Below are 17,002 nucleotides of genomic sequence, written 5' to 3'. Positions count from 1 at the left end.
AATAAGTGCAGAAATAATTGAATAAATGCAAAAATAAATAAAAGAAGAACTAAAAAATAAATGCAAAAATTACGAAAAAATCGTAAAAATAAATATAAAATAAATAAAAAGAATGGCAATAAATGAATACATAAATAATAAAAAAATGAATAAATAAATAAATTTGAAAAATAATAAAAATAAATACATAAAAGGGAAAATTAAACTGAATAGTAAATGAATAAGGGAATCAACACAAAGATAAAAGAATAAACAAGCAAATTAAAACATAAATATCAATTGATTTCACATTTTATCAATTAATTAATAACTTAATATTATTTTGCTACACTTAATGACATAAGTAGGGAGAGACGTTTCATTAAAAAAAAATAAAAATTAAATAAAAAGTAAAAAATTAAAACCAGGTGACGTTTCTTTACTTCCGCCTTACATTCCCAGTGTATCCTGCATGTGATCATCTCCTCCTCCTCCTCCTCCTCCTCCTCAGATAGTATCTCTAGACTCAGTTAACTTCACCTCTAAACCGTCTGTCATCTGTCGGATCTACCCCTCTAGACCTCTTATAGTTATACTAGTTTAGAGACTCCTTTATCTAACTGTTAGTCGTGCTTCTATGTGACAGGATGTCAGACTTTGACAGCAACCCGTTCGCGGATCCGGAGATCAGCAACCCTTTCCAGGTAACGTCAGCTAGCAGCGTTAGCCACATTAGCATTATTACAACATTACTCTCAGCCAGACAGGTATTGATCTGTGATAAACAGCTGAGATCAAGATATTAGAGGTTAATAATAGTGATAGCAGCTATTAGTAAACAGTTAATTCACTTGTTTTTATGCTTTAGCTTCAGCCTGTCACTTTGTTCACTCTGGTGTGACATAACATGGAAAGGTAGCAGGTAGTGTTGTGTTAGCTGGCTGGATGTATTGTGTTAGTCTTCCTTATGATTCAGCTGTGTGGTGTTTTATTATAAACAAATAACTTTAAACTTTCCACCTGTCTTTACAGGTAAATAAAAAAAAAAAAAAATAAATGAATGAGGCAATAGATAAATAAATACAGTACATGTCATTAAATGTAGCAAAAATAATATTGAAAATAAATGTAGATAAATAAATACATAATAATAATAATAATAATAATAAATAAATACTAATAAATAATAGATAAATAATAATAATAATAATAAATAAATACTAATAAATAATAGATAAATAAATACAGTACATGTCATTAAATGTAGCAAAAATAATATTAAAAATAAATGTGGTCATTAATTAATTAATAAAATGTGACATAAATTTATATTTTTACTCTGGTGTGACATAACATGGAAAGGTATCAGGTAGTGTCTTTTTACAATGAAATTATAGAACACACAAATAGAACATGGGGGGCTTTTCATGTGAAATAAGATCAAATAAATAATAATAATAATAAAAATTGCATTTAGAAAAATGAAACAAAAGAATGGCGTTTTGGGGAAATATACTTTTTCCACTCCTTCCAAATTTCCTCAAATTTAGTTTCTTGAAGCGTCATTGAGAAAGTAATTCTTTCCATTACACATATTTCATAAGTAACATCATACCAGTTCTCTAATGATGGGGTGTCTGGTTTAAGCCATTTCTTAGTAATTGCTTTTCTAGCAGCTACACTCAATATTCCAAATAAGTATTTTGTTTTAATATTTGTAGATGTTGAAAGTAGAAGACCAAACAGGAGTTCGTCCCACTTAAAAACTATGTTTGTACCAAATATAGTAACTAATTCTGTGTAAATCTTACGCCAAAAAGAATTTACTTTAGGACAGGCCCAAAACAGGTGATAGTGGTTATCTATTAACAGTCTTCCAGCCAAACGCTCTCCATGAGGTTGAGCTCGATATCTTCCATTGAAATTCACAATATTGTAACCAAACTTCTTCTGGAATGCAGCTACTAGTTTCGCGTTCCCATTTTTGTTACATGTAGGTGGTATGGTGGTGGTGTTTTATTTTAAACCCTGTTGTGAAACCTTTCATGCTATTTTTCAGTTTAAACTATCCACCTGTCTTTCCACCCTTCCCTTTATACACCTTTAAAGGGAACATACATTTGTTATACTACACTGTGGTTCAAAGCTGTTTTCATGCATGTTTGATTTGGACGTTAAATAGATTAGATCCCCATAATGGACTTTACTATACCAAACCACAGATAATAACTCAAGCTGAGGTGCAGGATTTGAGGGGATGATTCCATTTAAACAGGCTGTTAAAACAGTCATTTCAGTCGTTTTTTAAAATAGAGAAGTCAACGAGAGAAGAACATACATTCTTTCACTGTCACGCCTTCATTATGCTGTTATCTTTATTTAGTCATCGAACCATAGACAGTCTTGTGTTAATAATGTCCTGTCATGGTGAAAACATGCATTTGATCATGTGCTCTTGAGCCCTTCAAGTCTGCAATGGTGTTTCCCTTTCAAGTTCATCATCATATACATTAACATAGGCATTAAGGCAGCAGCAGCTAATTATCATTTTCAGTAGAGTTGAAAAGTCAAGTCAAGTAAATATTTTGATTGTCGTTTAATTGTTTAAAGGTCCCATATTGTAAAAAGTGAGATTTTCAGGTCTTTGACATTATAAAGCAGATTTAAGTGCTATGTAAATACTGTTAAACTATCAAAACGCTCACTCTACGGAGAAATACACACAGCCCGTATTCAGAAATTGCGCGTTTGAAACAAGCCGTTTCTGTCCATTTGTGATGTCACAAGTATACAATATTTTGACCATTACACAGTTTTAAACGTAAACATTCTAAATTTGTCCCAGTTTATTTCCTGTTGCAATGTATGTAAATAACATTAGCTGACAGGAAGTAAACATAGCCACAAACTGTTGCCTAGCAACGCAATTCCATTGAAATGCACTAAAACGGAGCGTTTCAGACAGAGGGTAAATACAGGTAGATTCAGGCAGACAGAAACGAGGAAAATAATGTGTTTTTTGAACACTACAGCATGTAAACATGTTCTATTAGAAACACAAAATACAAGTATTAACCTGAAAATGAGCACGATATGGGACCTTTAAGCAAAAATGCCAAAACTTCCAGCTTCTCAATTGTGAATATTTGCTGGTTTTCTTATTCTTCTATGATATTTAAATAAATATCTTTGCGTTTGGACTGTTTTCATTATGGATTAAGTAGAGTAAGGGATAATGTACAGTAAGCGTGTCATTGTAGTGAAATAAACCCTGACAGGTCTTGCATTGCCCTGAAGGGTTTTATTTCACAACAATGACCGGCTCGCTGTACATTATCCCGCTTATTATTGACACAGTAATTATATATTGACACAAAAAACGTCCGCCAGAGTCTGACATCAGAACTGCGTCCTTAGCAACGGTCTCTTATACATAGCAACGGTCTGCTATAAAGAAATAACAGACGGTGATTGACCAATCAGAATCGAGTAATCAACAAAGCCGTGTAATAACATACGATAAATCACATCTGTATCATGTCAAAAATAATAGTAGAACTGCAACGATTTGTCAATTAAAAAAGATAATTAACTGATAATTGACTAATCGTTTAAGTTATTTTTCAAGTAAAAATATCAAACATCAAACATTTGATCGTTCCATGTCCTCAAATGTGAGAATTTGCGACTTTTGTTGGTCTTATATGATAGTTAATTTTTGGGGGACCCTGGGACAAAATCTTGGGGGGTCCATGGTCTAATTTGTGTTGGTTTAGGGGTCCTTGACGTGAAAAGTTTGGGGAAACTGCTCTAGAATACTGTGATGGGCATGTTTCACTTTTTCCCAATGTTAAAGCTGTGGTTAATCAAGTAAATAATTGTCAGAATAAGAATAGAAATAATAATTAGTTGCAGCCCTGTTTTAGATTAACCACTTGGCCTGTAACATGTCAAACATAATGGAAGGCTAGTGCCCTTCATAAATTACCAGAACTGATTTATAAAGATGATCTACATCACCAAACACAACAAAGTAATCATTTTATAAAGATGTGATTAAAAAAAAAAAGTCATTTGTGCAGCTGTTATCAGCACATCTGGCTTTCTTAATATAAAAAAAGAATACTCAACTAATTCATTTTCTTTTGACTGAATAAGAATTAATTGGCTAAAAGATTATGGCACAGATATTTCTGAGTTCATTAGCTATAATAAATTATTTCTCCCATTTTAGAGTCTGTAATGTTTCGTAGGATCTTAAAAAGTCTTTCCACCATCTTGCTCACTGGCTGTGTGACGGTGGAAGATGCTGACGGCACAGTTTGACCGTACGGAGTCTTGGAAAGTGAATTATTCATGGAGCCTCATTAACATACTGACATGACTACTGAACCCCTGCTGCTCTGCCAGTTTTCTGTCATTTATTGGCTCACACTTTTCTTTTGTTTAGCCTGAGGAGAAATGGAGCTTTGTTCCCTTCTCTGAGCTATCTTCAATACTTCATGAAATCATATGGTGCCGTCATGGCGACATGTGGTGCGAGGATCCCCGCTGGCGCCTTTCCTGCTAAATTTCATCACTCCCAGTCCTGCATCAGATTGTTAGCGCCACCAGGAGATTATGTATTCGGTGGAGTGTGTGTCTGTCCACAGCTGATCTCACATACTGCTGGACCCATCAGCCAGATGTTTATGACTGTATGTTCAAGGACCTCTCCTGGTTGCAGCGATTCAAACTTTTTTGAAGCTTAAAACAGTCAACATGAAGCTTTAGACATAGTTACACACATAGGGTTGCACGGTTTTGATATATTTAATATTTAATTTAAAATGGTATTTTGACACATATTTCGCCTTTAACGAATACTGCGATTTTAACAAATACTGCGATTTGAAAATTGCAGTAGGCCATATTGCGATTTCCACAAAATTTGGATTACCTATTCAGCCCTAGTTACACAGTGAACTGCAGTTTAGCTGTACAGAGCCGGTGCAGACAGCTGCATAGATTAAAATGCGAGCGTATCTGTTGCGTCAGACATGCATCTGATACGCTTGCGGTGTAGATGACGGGCAATTGTGGTTTGTATTCATTCAATCAAACATCACAGCGGTGGTCGTTGGAGGAGATCTGCACTCTACTGAGTTAACTTGTTCTAGTTCATTCTGTTGTGGCCTATTTCTCTGGATGGAGGCTAATTAATACAGAAATTAAGCTCCAATATGTATTTTTAAAAAAGCATTGTAGTAGGGCTGATCCAAATGTTTCGAAGCTTCTACCGTTGCCATGGTAATCGACCTCCAAATCAGTATTCGGAAGCTTCGTTTTTGATTTGTTTTTTATATGAGTATGTAATCATAATGTATAAATCCCCAAATAGTCCATGAAATAAGGAATAATGCCACAGCATTATTCATTATTCATATGAGTTATTCTCAGACGGATATCACTGTTTGTTGTGTGTGTGTGTGTGTGTGTGTGTGTGTGTGTGTGTGTGTGTGTGTGTGTGTGTGTGTGTGTGTGTGTGTGTGTGTGTGTGTGTGTGTGTGTGTGTGTGTGTGTGTGTGTGTGTGTGTACAGTAGGCACTGAAACGGGGGAGTCGGGGAGAAACTTGCAAGTTTGTGCCTTATTAAGTGACATGAAATCCATAACCGTGAAATTAGTTTTCACACAGGCAGTCAGACGTGCAACAGGTGGATCATTTGATTTTGTAACTGTAGATTTCAAGATGAAAGCTGGGTGAATATGCAATGCGTTTGTTTGGCTGTGCAATAGAGTGACATTAAACTTTAAACACAACATACCCTGAAATATTGATGACCCTGGTCTGGTGACAAGTTGCAGCCTGTGAGTGAGTCGGGTAGAGGAGGAGATGCTCCCAGAAACTTAAGAGTCAGAGAGACAGCGAGAGGACTGGATAAGGATAGCACTGCAGGATTACGCAGATTGGATGTTAATCTGGAGCAGCAATTTGAATGAAACTAGTGCGAGACTGACAGCAGCTGATGGTAAGGTTATAATAAAGAGAAATGTGTGATATTGTTGATTAACTGATGCAGGAACAGGAACTTTACATGCAAAAAAAAAGGCAGAAGATAATACACTGTGTACTTTCAAAGTAGCTGATATATGATAGTTGAATACTATGGAGGATGGAACCTGCCAAAATCAAAAATAAATGAATAAATAAATAAATGACTCGATAAATAGATAAATGTCATTAAATGTAACAAAAATAATATTAAAAATAAATTCAGTCAATCGATTGATAATATGTGACATAAATTGATATTTCTGTTTCAATTTGCTTCTTTATTTTTTGATCTTTGTATTTATTCCCTTATTTATTTACTTCAATTTTTAGTTTAAATTTCACTTTTATTTATTTACATATTTATTTTTATAATTTTTTGCATTTATCTTTTTATTTTTGCATTTATTTTTTATGTATTCATTTATTTATTTTTGCATTTATTATTTATTTAATTATTTTTGCACTTATGTTTTATTTATTTCATATTTATATTTAAATGTATGTATTTATTTATGCATTTTTTTAAAATTTATTTATGCACTTATTTATTTATGACAGGCTGTCACTCAATGTGTGTCAGGGTGCATGACTATATGCTAGCTAGCTATTGTATACATATATAAATAAATAAAAGGGAAAATTAAATAGGGAGTAGTAATAAGAGTCCCTTATTTATAGAGTAAGTAAATAAGGGAATTACTACTGACATAAATAAATAAAGAAGCAAACTACAACAGAAATATAACCGCCTTGGCAGAGGTAAATATCAATTAATGTCACATTTTATCAATAAATTAATGGCTACATTTATTTTTAATATTATTTTTGCTACATTTAATGCCATTTATTTATTGAGTAATTTATTTATTTATTAATTTATTTTCAATAGTGGCAGGTTCCGTCCTCAATAAGAAGATACTACAATATGTACTTTAAAAGTTTGTGCTGATATTTGATGGTTGAATACACCCCATAAGTAAACATAGTTGCACTCCACTTTAAGAGGCTGAACAATGCCAGGCTTTTTAAGCGTCATCCTTTAGTCCACTCTGTGTGTTTACTGTACATACAGTAGTAAAACTGCCTTTATGAACGAGGTTGTTTGAATTTGCTTGTCTTGCATACGAAGAATGTGCCTAAAAGGATCAGAAAGTGCTTTGGTAGTTTTTGTGCCGAGCGCAGCACACTATAAAAACACAAAGTCTCTCTTTTTATTTCTGTCTTTAGCAGCCAGAAGCATTCCCCCCCCCCGTCCTTCTGAAACTCAAGGACATGGTTATTTATAGACGTCTTCCCGTGAAAATTATTGGAATCATCCCGTCTTTGCCAGTATTGAATTATAGGCCTGTTGTGTTTTGAATAAAGAGGGTTGTTTGGCCTTCATCTGACACAATAATGAAGGGTTTTTACACTCACATGAGACGTTTCCACTGCTGTCCTTGGAGGAAAAACACAAGGATAGACATATCAACACTGACTCTGATTCTCATACCAAAACTATTCAGAACAGTTGAGTTCATTTACTACCTTGTTTGTGTTTTCTCAGGATCCATCAGTGACACAAGTACGCCAGGCTGCTCCTCCAGGGCTGGAGGAGTACAATCCCTTCACAGATGCCAAACCAGTGAGTACTTTCACACTCAGTCCAACGGCAACTAGTTCACACTTCAAATAGATTTCAACGACATTAACAGGATTGATTTAGTTCTAAAGAGATCCGTGTTATTTCTGACTCTCACGTGACGCGATAGCCATGAGAATATAAATGGTTTAATTAAAGATTGTGTTAAATGGGAAGTAAGACATGTTTAATTCCCAGCACTCATCACTCCTACATATCATCATCCAGTAGGAATACACACCAGAGAGCTTTGTAACTATATTTTGTAATTACAGTCAATAAGTCGCCAAAAAATCAGTCCCAGTTTATTATTTAGCTCTCATTTTTACTACTTTTAAATGTATTTTAATTACAATAAAAATAAATATTGAAGACCTAAATTAAAATAATTGATCACATAATTATCAAGACTTTATGATTCAAGTTTTATATTCTAATTGCACAGAGCTCACCACATGCAAGTTGTGTATATAAACGCATATATATGTTTCCTCCGTAGACGCCTCCGGGTATGGCGCCCAAGACTGCGGCGCCCACCATGAACACACAACCCGCCATCATGAAACCCACAGAGGAGCCTCCGGCCTACTCGCAGCTTCAGGTTCAGGTAGGACTTACCCAAACTGGACCGCACACAGACAGAAACACTTTACGCTGTTTGGTCCGGTTAGAAATGAAGGATTTAACAGACCTGTTGTCACCAACGCTGGTTATTATTGAGTCTGAATAAACAAGAGATTCTCTACTGAGGGCAGAAAATACATTATCATGACAGCTGGTTTCATGCTGAGTTTGTGGCGGGAACGTAGCTCCGCAGGAGGCTGCTGCTGTCTGAGACCGGGCTCTGTAGCCGCTGAGGGAAACGCCGCCTCTGAGAGGAATAACTTGTGATGTGATGGTGCATCTCATTTGTCGTCGGGCTCCTGGGAACGAGTTGTGATGTCTCTCCTCCTCCTGCAGAGAACTGGATTTATTCCAAAAGTAGAAACAAAGAACTCCTGCTGAGCTGAAAACACGCTTCTGTACTTTTATCATCTGTGTTGACATTTGTGTTATATGTGTGTGTGTTGGTGTAGGAGCAGTCGGGAGCAGCTGCTGAGCTGTTGAGGAGGCAGGAGGAGCTAGAGAGGAAGGCTGCAGAGCTGGACCGCCGGGAGAGAGAGATGCAGTCACTGAGTGCTTCAGGAGGTCAGCATCAAACACCAACACACCGCCTCAGACACTGTACATTTTATTAACCAAAACTATGACAAAATATCCGTCAACAACCTTTTTTTCTTGCCTATGATGAGGCGATGACATCATTAAACACTAACGGTGGCAATATCAAACATGCAATATCTTTAACGAAGAAAGAAGAGACTAAAATGTAGAACAGTAAACACACACAAGTCATACTGTAGCATCTCCTCTGTATCTCACTGCCAAATCGATGATGAGTTTGTCACTTTTATAGGATTTTTCTGTGACTGTTACAGAAACCTTGGTCACTGTAAAACATGAACTCTTGTTTCTTTTTGTCTCCCTGACTGTTTCAGGCAGGAAAAACAACTGGCCCCCCCTCCCGGAGAAGTTCCCCGTGGGTCCGTGTTTCTATCATGACATCACAGTGGACATCCCTGTAGAGTTTCAGAAGACAGTCAAGATCATGTACTACCTCTGGATGTGTGAGTAGCTCCCTTTAGTCCTTCACTTTATTCAGTTTTTTCTCATGTTGACCCACTAATATTTAGGATCTCTGCTGCATTGTGAGGAAGTGTTGGCGGTGAATTAACCCACATATAAAGTGAAGAAGAAGAACCAAACCAAACAGCCATCTAGAGCTGGAACAATTAGAACAATTAATAAGTTAGTAGATCATCAAAACAATCAACAACTATTTTGATTTTAAGTCATTTTCAAGCAAAAATACTGAATATCTTTAGGTGTTGTAGCGGACTCAGTTTTAAAGCTGGAGTGAAAATACTAGCTTGTCATGAAGGAAGTTAAATAATGCTCCAAACTTACACTAAATTTTGGCGAATGGCCATTTTCAAAGGGGTCCCTTGACCTCTGACCTCCAGATGTGTGAATGTAAATGGGTTCTATGGGTACCTACGAGTCTCCCCTTTACAGACATGCCCACTTTATGATAATCACATGCAGTTTGGGGCAAGTCATAGTCAAGTCAGCACACTGACACACTGACAGCTGTTGTTGTCTGTTGGGCTGCAGTTTACCATGTTATGATTTGAGCATATTGTTTTATGCTAAATGCAGTACCTGTGAGGGTTTCTGGATCAATATCTGTCATTGTTTTGTGTTGTTATTTGATTTACAATAATAAATATATACATACATTTGCATAAAGCAGCATATTTGTCCACTTCCATGTTGATAAGAATATTAAATACTTGACAAATCTCCCTTTAGGGTACATTTTGAACAGATAAAAGATGTGCAATTAATTTGCAATTAATCATGATTAACTATGGACAATCATGTGATTAATTGCGATTAAATATTTTAATCGATTGACAGCCCTAATTAAAACGTAATGCTTCCACCCCACACATTGTAGGGCTTTGCTGCCGAAAGAAAACACTTCCAAACTCACAGAAGAAGGGGAATTAAAAGGTGTAGTCTTTGTCTTTAATTGGATTTAATGCAATAAGTGGGCTGGTTCACGTTGATATTATAGGTGTAGATCTGCAAATAAAGCTGGGCTGAAGACATAATATCTTCATTTTTTCCTACAACCTTTACAGCTCCGTTCTGGTGGTAGTAAAACACATTCCATCTTTTCCCAGTCTCCATGTGGGATTCAGGGAATGAATGACTTCAAATGACATCCAGCAGCCACATGACGGGGCACGTGGTGCAGTCATGTGTCCTGATGACTTGGTCAGATGATTGCTTTGGTTCAGAGAGCAGTAGATACTCCTCCCTCCCTCCCTTTTAGTTTCTTCCCAGATTAGTCTGATAGAAGCAAAGAATTTCTTACTTTTTGTTGAGGAAAACCTCCAACAACCTCAAATAGAGAGGATGTTGAGCACACATCAGCACCAGCCCCTGCTGAGTCAACCAGCAGGCTCATGTCATATTTCACATTGTGATGTCAAATCCCCTCACTTTTACTGTTAGTGTACAACGTCTTTAACCAGACAGGCACTGTTAGGACCCTGAGAGCAAATGGTAATAATGAATAATTCAATAAATGTGTGTGTGTGTTCTCAGTCGTGTAACGTGTTGAAATATTAAGCGTCAGTGTGCAGCAGCTTCAGGACACTGGACACTGAAAAGCAGCCTGGACATATACAGTGACACACCAAGACTCCGACGCTGTCCCACTTTCACTCAAAGCTCCACCCAGACACTGAATGTATGTTTCCTTTGTGCTCTTACGTCAGTTCACTCTGGTTCACTGCTGGCTAATATGGTGGGCTGCCTGGCCTGGTTCTGTGTGGACACATCTCGTGGGGTGGACTTCGGCTTGTCCATCCTCTGGTTCATCCTCTTCACACCGTGTTCGTTCGTCTGCTGGTACAGACCGCTCTATGGAGCGTTCAGGTAAACAACACTAACGTGTTTGACCTTCGGATGTTCAAAATGAAGTAATTATAATAAAATAATAATCTTGTTTTTAATCTCTCTTTCTCTTTCTCTTTCTGCAGGAGTGACAGCTCATTCAGGTTTTTTGCGTTCTTCTTCGTGTACATCTGTCAGTTTGGCATCTACGTTATCCAGTGTATCGGCATCACTAGTTGGGGCGCCAGGTGAGAAATAAGAGCAAGAAGAGACACAACAATGTGTATTTAAAATGTTCACTAATGTTTAGTGTTCCTACCCCCGAGGGAAGAAATCTATCATGGATAATAACATGGTTTTTAATGGCAATATGTGTTTTAAGAGCTGTGACGATTAACCGGCAACTGTTTTGATAATTGATTTATCGTTAAAGCCATTTTTCAAGCAAACGTGATGGCTCCAGCTTCTTAAATGTGAATATTTAACATTATAGATACTTAAAAATAGGGCTGTCAATCAATTAACATATTTAATCGCGATAAATCGCATATTTTTAATCTGTTCAAAATGTACCTTAAAGGGGGATTTGTTAAGTATTTAATACTCTTATCAAAATGGGAGTGGACAAATATGCTGCTTTATGCAAATGTATGTATATATTTATTACTAGAAATCAATTAACAACACAAAACAATGACAAATATTGTCCAGAAACCCTCACAGGTACTGCATTTAGCATAAAGCAATATACTCAAATCATAACATGGCAAACTGCAGCCCAACAGGCAACAACAGCTGTCAGTCTCTTTAGTGAGCAAATGTTACTCAAACCGAGTTAAAAGAGCATTTGTTGGGGACTATTTTTAGCTGCGGATTAATACACATTTGATGCCCTGTTTAGTATTTATGGCAGCAGGGCGGTGTATGAAGTTCATTGTTGACAAAAAACAACATAGATAATATGACGACTTTATCCTGTGTTGTCTTTCTCGTGCTCAGCGGGTGGATCTCAGCATTGACCGGCCTGAATCGCAGCATCCCAGTGGGCATCATAATGATCCTCATCGCTGCTCTCTTTACCTCACAGGCTGTCATGTCCCTCATCATGTTCAAAAAGGTAGAAACACACACAGTAAACCTTAAAGGACGTTAAAGTCTACTAAAGTCTGCTCAGTCATAACGCATCTCTTCCTCCTCGTTAGGTCCACGGGATGTACCGTACCACCGGTGCCAGCTTCGCGAAGGCCCAGCAGGAGTTCGCCACGGGCGTCATGTCCAACAAGACGGTCCAGACGGCCGCTGCTACTGCCGCCTCCAGGGCTGCAAAAGAAGGCTTCAAGGAGCAGATCTGATTGGCTTAGAGAGCTCGCTCATCTCTCCGTCCAACCCTTACCCCTCCTCCTCCTCCTCCTCCTCTTCCTCTGCTCACACCCAGCTTCCACTTGAGCCAACTGCCCTGTTTGAACACATGGAGCGTCCCCCAGCCTTCTGACAATGCCGCCGTGGTTCATGTGAGGGCGCTACGGTCGGCCATCCAGTCGCCCCTGATCTGTAATCTCAGTCCGAGTGAGAACACGACCACTGCTAACCGGATTCAAACTCTCATCTCAGACTCCGGGACCCCCTCGCTGACACTGCACTCCTACCGCTCAACCAACTTTACTTTCTCTGTGTGAGTTTGTGTGTGTGTGTGTGTGTGTGTGTGTGTGTGTGTGGCCAACTACATGAATGTTTGTGTGCCTCTTTAAATGTCGGGTCTGTCCTCTGCAGACGGATTCTAATGTAGCTGAACCAAGTCAGACTTTCTAACGTTACCAGGGCATTTCACCCCGCAATCCTCCGCAGCATCATCGGCTTCCTGTGTGTCTGAGGCTTTTCCTTCATTTAGCAGCCTATGTTAATTTATTATCAGACAAATGGAAGTCGTATAGTACTGTCTAGTTGTCGGTTAATGCACACGCAGCAGCAGCATCCTCTCATTTGTTTTTCCATGAGTTCATAATGTAACACTGCTGCCCCCCGGTGGAGTGACCGTGTATTGCTGAAGATGAATGCTGTGCATTCCAGTTCACTGCTTTGCCTTCTTCTTTCTGCTCTCCTCACTATTTGGTTTTTAGAAAGTCTCCTTAAAGTGATGCGTCACCCAAAATCTGGGTTAAAAACCTGAAGAGCTTCAAACCAAGAACACATCTCAAACATCTCAAACATCTCCAAACATCTCAAAACGTCTCAAACATCTCAAACATTTCAAACATCTCAAAACATCTCAAAACATCTCAAACATCTCAAACATCTCCAACATCTCAAAACATCTCAAACATCTCAAAACATCTCAAAACATCTCAAACATCTCAAACATCTCAAACATCTCAAAACATCTCAAACATCTCAAACATCTCAAACATCTCCAAACATCTCAAACATCTCAAACATCTCCAAACATCTCAAACATCTCAAAACATCTCAAACATCTCAAACATCTCAAAACATCTCAAACAGATGTGTCTAAGTAGCAAACACATCATTATCCAAGGAGATATATTCAAATTGTCCCTGCTATTGCAAAGATATTCAATTTACAATAATGCACCACTTTGGTTCAAACTGAAATATCTCAACAAATATTGGATGAATTGCTATGAAATGTTGTGCAGACATTCATGTTCCCCAGAGGGTGAATCCTAATGACTTCAATGATCTGACATTCCCTTTAGCGCCACCTCGAGGTCCAAATGTTGTCGTGTTGTCACAACTATTAGATGGATTGTCATGACATTTAGACTCAGACATTCATGTTCTCCTCAAGATGAATTGTAATCATATTGATCCCTTGAATTTTCATCATCAGGTCAAAATTATAATTTGTCAAATACTTTGCAAATTTCAAAAATACCTGCAAAACCTGCAGACACTCCCATCAGCCTCAGCTGTGCTTTGTGTGTTTAGTGCTAAGTAGCAAATATTAGCATGCTAACACGCTAAAGTAAGATGGTGAACATGGTAAACATTATACCTGCACAACAATAGCATGTTAGCATCGTCATCAAAGAACATATATTGCTAAGAAGTGACACAATTGCAACGTCAGCACCCAGCAGCAGAGCTACGCTTCCGCCATTGGACTGAAAGCGACGCCACTAAAACGTCCGCCTACAGAGCGTCGTACAAAAGTAAAACTAAATTATTTCCAATCTATTGTTATAGTCTACCGTAATGGCCGGTGTTGAACAATAAAATATTATAAATATAATAACGATTTTCAGTCCAAAATGGCGGCAGCGGCTGTTGTCAAAAAAACACCGGAGTTTCATCTCTTTGCTTCTCTTCTCTTTGGTGTCATCATGTCGGCACGCTGACGTTAGCATTTAGCTCAAAGCACCGATAGCATGGCTCTAGAGTCCTGAAGATGTTTTTGATTTTTGGGTGAACCATCACTTTAAAGTTTGCTTTCAAGTATTTCTCTGCTTGACATCTTTTACCTAGAACGGTCTACATATCCATCGTGAAATTTACGCCAAGTTGCACTTTAAATCTTCCATTCTTTGTCTGCACTCTGTAATCTGTGCTAACGGAAGGATATTTATAATACCGGCCGCTCGCCTTCCTGCTCATTAGTCTAGTATTCATACATGTAACAATCACCAGCTGAGTTCAGCAGAGTTTTCACATGAAGCCTACCTTTTCCTGTCATTTCCTGAGAAATAAATTAATTAACAAACCGTAACAATGAGATCCACTATCCTGTATATACAGACGCATGTTTATACAGTTGTTTTTGAAGAGGAAAGTGTAACTCGTCTCCAGCTTTTCTTGTGTTTCCGGGAGACTTACCTCAGTTTTACTCAGGATGTACTCTTCACTTGCATGACGAGGCTGACAAACAAAATATGAGATTGTATGAAATTAGACACTAACTGGCCCCTGTTTTTAAATAGATGTGCTGTAAATCGATATATTGCAATAAAAAGATGACAAAAATGGGCCAGTAATGTTGATGTAATGTTCTGATAACTGCTTGCATATTCATAATTTGACAATTGTGGATTGACGATCACTGAACTCCAGCAATCAAATCTGTATCATGTTAGGTCTCTTTCATTTCCAGTTTATGGTCATTAAGTTTCAAAATGCATTTTACCTGCTAGGATGTCTTTGAATGTGTCTTTTTCTACCTACGTTACGTTGCTGCAAATCGGTTTTCCACCTTTTGAATGATCTCTTTGGTCTGTCTTTGTCTCATGTTTAAGCCAGTTAAGCCTTTGTATGTATGTGATGTGTAGGAGTGTAAATAGAGGGGATTTGGCCTTTAAGTCTTAATCTGTGTGCAGGGCAGAGTCTGGCTGTGGGTCTGGGATCCTTCTTGACTTCCTGGACACTTTTCTTTATTTTATAAAGCTTCCTGCAACATGCCTTCTTTTGCTCTCTGCTCACTTCTCCTTTTTTTTTTTTTTTTTTTAAATGTCACACTGGCTTTCTTTGAACCAGTGCATGTGTATTCCTGAGTACAATCATGTACAAAACATGAGCTTATTCCTTAAAAAAGAATCAAACTGAGTGGCACTTACAGTATTTTGCTGTTATTTTTGACTTGCTTAAAAAAAAAACATGTTAAATGTGAGAAAGGCGTTAGATTGCAATGCAATGTGAACTGTGTGATGTGCTGTAGATGGGCTGTGGCTTTAAGCTTCATAATCAACATGGTTTGTGGTAGAAACACTGACAATTAAATGAATTCATAAGCTCTCTAACAATAACATCTTAATTAAATTATTGAAAAGAAATAGTAAAGGATGTTTGTATATTTTGTACGATGTACAGATGGTCGGCTATTTGCTCTCAATTGGTGTGATTTTAAGATGCACTCTGGTTTGACCTTCAGTCGCATGTTGAGTAGTTTGAGTTTTGTATATTTATTGTATTAACACTAAATAAAATTCTTCTTCTGTATGTGTTTCATGGTTTCTCTTTTGTATAAATTTGTACTATATGTGATATAAACATCCAGACCTTTCTAGGGCTGCCTGTTTTCAGTACAGTGAAGGATTGTGTAGAATAAAGTGTTCAAAGACTTGCAGTCACCATTTTTGGCCTCAAGGTGGTGCTAGGAAAAGGTAAAGTATTTTTATCTATACATATATATATTTTTTTTTTATTGTACACATGTTCATATACAGAGGTACAAACAGATACATTGACAATTAAATTAATAATAAGACAAAACAAAAATTAATTGCATTTCATAAAGCCAGACTGTTTGTGTTATATGCTTCATATTGTATTGATTTGAAGGTCTTAATGGCTTTTGTTTTTAACATTGGGTAAGATGGTGCTATATTGTTTGAATTAATTAATAGAGTGCAGGAAAGTTTGATTGGTTTCTGACCATTTTTTCTAAAAAAATATATATTTTTTTTGATATACAGCAAAACTAAAATATAGCATTACATCAAACATATTTATTTCAACATGAATCTTAGGTTTCTTTTATAGAAAGTTGGCTGCATCAATACAGAACATTTGTGATTTGTGATTTTGGGCTATAGAAATAAAATTTGACTTGACTTGACTCGACTGGAGCCAACTCAGGGAACCTGCGATTTGAAGAGTTTTGAGGACAACAGCGCCCAGCGATGACAGCTGCGCGCGCTCACTCCACACTGCAGAAGAGTAAGTAGCTCTGAGGATATCTAGTGAATGTACAGTGGAAGTTTGTGCAGAAATAACTGCTGCAGCTCCTCCAGACCAACAGAGGTTTCCCGTGTCTTGTGAAGTGACGGGGCTCCGCAGCGAGAAACGTTATCGTCTCCGACCGGGTGCCAGTGTCTCCCTGCGGGCGCAGTCGGGAGACAATAATGTTTCT

General features: G+C 37.5%; 1 protein-coding gene across 2 annotated transcripts; it reads left to right on the top strand.

Annotated features, from left to right (window-relative positions):
- The first annotated feature begins 482 nt into the window (after positions 1-482).
- LOC119478327 (secretory carrier-associated membrane protein 1-like) lies at positions 483-12,549 on the top strand. 2 transcript variants are annotated; one of them, XM_037752989.1, is made up of 9 exons: positions 483-683; positions 7,561-7,638; positions 8,135-8,242; positions 8,712-8,823; positions 9,174-9,302; positions 11,025-11,184; positions 11,289-11,390; positions 12,142-12,259; positions 12,345-12,549. In XM_037752989.1, the coding sequence occupies exons 1-9, from the start codon at positions 627-629 to the stop codon at positions 12,492-12,494; spliced, it is 1,014 nt and encodes a 337-aa protein (XP_037608917.1). In that variant the 5' UTR covers positions 483-626; the 3' UTR covers positions 12,495-12,549. The 2 variants fall into 2 exon arrangements, with proteins under 2 accessions (XP_037608917.1, XP_037608918.1); XM_037752990.1 differs by lacking the exon at positions 483-683 and adding an exon at positions 5,657-5,988.
- The last annotated feature ends 4,453 nt before the right edge of the window (positions 12,550-17,002 follow it).

This window comes from Sebastes umbrosus, chromosome 19 (assembly GCF_015220745.1).
Source record: "Sebastes umbrosus isolate fSebUmb1 chromosome 19, fSebUmb1.pri, whole genome shotgun sequence".
Lineage (NCBI taxonomy): Eukaryota > Metazoa > Chordata > Actinopteri > Perciformes > Sebastidae > Sebastes > Sebastes umbrosus.
Note: the sequence above shows the minus strand (reverse complement) of the source record. Positions and strands in the feature narration are given on the sequence as shown.